General features: G+C 45.5%; 1 protein-coding gene across 1 annotated transcript; it reads left to right on the top strand.

Moving 5' to 3' along the window:
• Positions 1–3,647: 3,647 nt before the first annotated feature.
• XCR1 (X-C motif chemokine receptor 1) lies at positions 3,648–4,726 on the top strand. Its single transcript, XM_063120094.1, has one exon. It carries the CDS (start codon positions 3,689–3,691, stop codon positions 4,724–4,726), a length of 1,038 nt encoding a protein of 345 aa, XP_062976164.1. The 5' UTR covers positions 3,648–3,688.
• Positions 4,727–4,952: the final 226 nt, after the last annotated feature.

The following is a 4,952-nucleotide window of genomic DNA, read 5'->3' as shown; positions in this document are numbered from 1 at the left end:
TACCTTGTTCCTACTTTCCAATTTGAAAAGAATGGTAGGGTTATCGCCATATAATTGACCTGCTGGTTTGTAGGCGATGAACAATGTCTTTCAATGCATGTTTACTCAGATGTAAATCCCACTGTGTTCAATGGGGCTAATTCTCTAAAAGGGGTGTTTAGGACTGCAGCTGTAGAGTGTAAGAGCTTCATCACACCAGCGTTATACTGTGCAATCACTGCACATTGCATGCAAAGGACTCCAAAGTTTTCCACCTTATAATTTGCTTTGATTGTGAAGTACTCCCATGCATCCTGCCTTAATTGTGCAATAAAGCAAAAAGATTCACCCTATTTAGCCCCTACTTTTTGAGCGTATCTTCCGAAGCGCCGCTGGGGTGCAGGAGCAGGATTTCAAAGAAATGCTTACATCTGTGTAAGCTTTAAAGATAAAGACACCAAAATTGGCACAGTAATAGATATTAGGGAGAGCTTTAAGCATACCAAATTTGAATTGAATTGGGTCATCCGTTGATTTTTATTATTATTTTTTACATCTCCCCCCTTAAACTCACTTCCGGGTATGCAAAGGATCACTGTCGCCCAGTAGCAAAAACAACAACCGTAAAAGCTTAGCGCTACGGGGATAATCCGAGGGAAGCAGGTACATGGGATGAAGCTTTAAGATATTTTATTCAGAAATAAGTCCCCCATTGCATTTAATGGGCTTTACTCCCTGGGAAATGTTACAGGATTGCAGCCTGATTGCAGTCTCTTGCCTCATCCATTGCTAGACAACCATGGGCCATTGAGCCACTGGGAGGCTGCATCCCTTCTGTCCCAGAATAAGCATTAGGCAAGGGGGAGACCAGCCTGGCCCCATCCATCGGTCAGAGAAGGAACAGCTACAGGGAGCTTGTTTTGCACTTCCCTGCCAGGAGGAACACCTATAAGAACTTTGAAACTAAGAACTGGTGCCTGAGCTTTGCTTTATTCTTCCTCCTTCCCAATCTTCTTTCTTACTAAGCCCCATCGCATCTAGTCAAATGCGTGGCTTCCGTCGCTTCTTCTGTTGCCGCTCCCACGTCGCTTCCTGAAAACAGGAAGTAATTAGCCCCACTCAGTCCAGTAGGAGAGAGCAGTAACCGGACTTAATGAGGGGTTTTTTGCAGCGCAATAATGGTCATTAGGGGTGTAAGACGCTAGAGAGGCAGGCAACGTCATGTGAGTAATTCACGAGTGCCCAGTAATGAGCGTGCAGTACGCTCGTTGGATGGAACTTTATGTTGGCCCTGTTCAGAAGAAACCTTAAACCACGGCTTTAACCATGGTGCTGAAGGCTTTTGGGGCATGGTTAAAGCAGTGGTGACTTCTGAACAAGGCTGATATGTCTTTTGATTGGTCTGACTGGAAGCACCCCAAAATCAGAAGTTGGGATAAAATGTAGGATTCCCTCACAATAAGGAGCTCATGGTAAAAAAATGTTAGGAGATATTTACATATTTTGGAATTTGGGGTGGGTTTTGATGAGCAAAGAACCATCACGGATTTGTGAGTCCAAGGCCTTAGCTAGACCTAAGGTTTATCCTGGGATCATCCCGGGGTCGTCCCTGCCTGCTCCCGGGATAGCCTGTGTGTCATTTACATGAACAGGGATGACCCTATAACGATCCTGGGATAAACCTTAGGTCCAGCTAAGGCCTAAGTAAGCTTTGGTGAGTGTAAGTATATGGAGGAAAGTGGAGCTAGACAATTTTCCTAGAGTTTCATGCGCTGCCTATATTTCCACCAGAAGCCTCAAAGATGCCAGGGCTTAAATGGGAAATTACAGATGATTTCTCCAGAGCTAGAGAAATGTGTTCCAAGATAGGGCTGCTTACCTTTGTAAAGTGCAGCTCCTTCCTATGCTGTAAAGGTCATATCAGAAACCCACGCTGTGTTGCTTGTTGAGCCTGGAGCCATTCAGGTTCCATCTTGTTTTAGGATGTCCAGGTCTCCTACTTTACAGAGGACAGTCCTCTGTTTGAAGGTGCCCTCTATTTCAGGGGTGGACAGAAGGTAAATTTCCAGATGTCTGGAACATCAACTGCCAGAGGCCCCTACCACCATGGCCAACAGTCAGGAATGGCGGAAGTTGAAGTCCAAAACATCTTAAGATTTGCTTTCTGTCCACCTCTGCTCTATTTGATGGGTTGTTCAGTCCAGGTCTATTTAAAGTGGAAGAACCTTAAAGAAGGAGAGCAGAGGCCCATTAATAATTAGCACTTGGACAGCAGGCAGACAGCTCACCTTACTCACAGTCTTCTCCACTATGGTGAGATGTATTGTATTTAAGAACATTAAGAAGTGCCATGCTGGATCACACTAAGGGTCCATCTAGTCCAGCACTCTGTTCACACAGTGGCCAACCAGCTGTTGACCAGGGACCAACAAAGCAGGACATGGTGCAACAGCACTCTCCCACCCAAGTTCCCCAGCAACTGGTGCACACAGGCTTACTGCCTTGGATACTAAAAATAGCACATAACCATCAGGGCTCTTAGCCATTGATGGCCTTCTGTTCCAGGAATTTATCCAACCCCCTTTTAAAGCCATCGAAATTGGTGGCCATCACTGCATCTTGTGGTAGTGAATTCCATAACTTAACTATGTACTGTGTGAAGAAGTACTTTCTTTTATTTGTTTTTCTAGGGTGGGGAAAATGCAGCATTTTTTCTCCACGTGGGATAGAACTGCCCTTCCATCCTGGTGTATTGCCATCCTCGCAGTATGTCACAGAACCTACCTTCTTGGGGGTATCTGTGTTGAAGGGCAGACTTGCTGGTGGAAAAAGAGGGCGTGCTGAGTTGATCAAATGACCGAGCTTGTGCTGAGTTGCTCAAACATACTTCCACTGCTCCAATCCCACTCTCAATGCTCTCTCATTGCTATTTCTCCCCCTCAAAAGGCAGAAACGGTGCCTAATCAATCAAATGCTAAATCGTTAAAACAGTAGACAACAAAACTAGAGTGGGGAAGGAGGGAGGCGCCCAAGTCCATCACAATGTCCATCAGCCACAAGAACCAATGAATTGGAAGGGGAAGGAAAAGGGTCAGGGTGGGGCGAACTCAGTGGCGATACCAGGAAGTGTGAGCTGGCACAGGTGAAAAGGTAAACAAAGTGAAATAGCGCAAGAATGCACGCGTGTGAAATTGACCAGTGCCTGATGCGCTAATGAAACAAGAGGAGGAAATTGCAGATGCATACCAGGAAAAAAAGTAGGTGTGATGGAGCTCTGAGTTGTTTCTCTCCCAACAACCTAGAGTTCCACGTTCACACAACATGGAGAACAACCCACAACACAGGATGTCCCTGGTTTGTTTAGCACAACAGAAGTGGCTGAGTGGCCAGGAGCCAGCAGACTCATTTGCTCCTGCTCACTCTTTAATAACCCATGGTTAAGAAATAGCCAGGCTCACCAATACGCTGCCATCATGCGAACCAGGGCATAGATCAAGTCTTTATTTGCTGAAATAACAGACCAGATTTTCCAATAACATCAAGATAGCTTTATAGCACAGAATGAGTTTTGATTTCAATTCCCTCTTTGTGTGTGTGTGTGTGCGCGCGTGCATGTGCATATCTGTGCTTACTGAAAGTAAGCTTAACACTTGCTTTGAGAGATTTCCCCCCATAGTCACTGAAGGAGGCAAACCTAATACAAATCGGAATGACTGAACCGACAGACTACATGTACGAGATGTTCACAAATTCAACAGATGATTACCCAATCTTATCTAACTGGTGTAATATGGATGACATATCCAAATTTAGTGCCATGTTTACCAGCGTCCTGTACTCGCTGATTTTTTTGTTCAGTCTGCTTGGAAATAGCCTTGTCTTATGGGTCATTATCAAATATGAAAACCTTTCATCCTTAACGAACCTCTTCATCTTGAACCTTTGCATCACTGATTTGGCCTTCTCTTTCACGCTGCCTTTCTGGGCTGTGTACCATTATTATGGCTGGATTTTTGGCGAGTTTCTCTGCAAGGCTGTGAGCGCCATCTTCTCTATCAGCTACTATGGCGGTGTGATCTTTCTAACCATCATGACCATCCTCCGGCACCTGGCTGTGGCAGATCCCTTGTCAACTTTGAGAACTCAGACAAAGAATTATGGCATGTTAGTGAGCATGGCTGTTTGGACCAGCAGCATCTTAGTTGTGGTCCCTGAAATGATTTATACCCAAGTAAAACCGTACAAGGATGGCAGACAGAACTGTGAGTACAAAGAGCCTTCCCCATGGAAGTTGGTGGAGTTGTCTCAGCAGGTGATTTTCTTTCTGTGTTCCTTCATTATCATTTCAATTTGTTACATCAAGATGCTTAGGATTCTACTTAGATCAAGATCTCAAAGGAGGCATAGGACCGTAAGACTCATATTTGCCATTGTGGTGGTCTTTTTCCTGAGCTGGGCACCTTACAACGTACTTGGTCTTGTATATGATTTGTCCTCCAGACATGTCATCAAGTTACACTGCCAACTCCGCAAGGAGGTTTTCTTCGCTTTCGACATCAGCCGCAAAGTAGCCTATTGCCACTGTTGCCTCAACCCAGTGCTCTACGTCTTTGTCGGGGTGAAATTCAGAAGACATCTGAAACTCCTCTTCAAACAGTACTCTCTGTGCCACAGCAGGATCCCACCCTCCAGCCCTAAAACACCTTCTTTTCATATCGGCCCGTATGAGGATGCATCCATGTACTGAAGCAAAGACTGCCTGACAGCGTGAGAACCCAAAAGGAACAGTCAACCTAAAGGGGAGAAATGCCCACGACAATTCTTCCACCACATTGCCTCAGGGGATTTGAGTGGAAATGGCTGCCTGGTAGGATACGAGAGAAGAACAAAGATGACCGGGGTAGGTGGAGGGGGATGCTGCTTTCCCAGAACAATCCTGGTTGTGCAGGGACACCCAGTAATTTCTGTACAAG

The sequence above is a fragment of the Elgaria multicarinata genome, chromosome 1 (assembly GCF_023053635.1).
Source record: "Elgaria multicarinata webbii isolate HBS135686 ecotype San Diego chromosome 1, rElgMul1.1.pri, whole genome shotgun sequence".
NCBI lineage: Eukaryota > Metazoa > Chordata > Lepidosauria > Squamata > Anguidae > Elgaria > Elgaria multicarinata.
This window is presented reverse-complemented; position numbering and strand designations above follow the sequence as displayed.

Excerpts from the sequence above, each read along its gene's own strand:
- XCR1 (XM_063120094.1), top strand. The coding sequence starts at position 3,689 with ATGACTGAACCGACAGACTACATGTACGAGATGTTCACAAATTCAACA.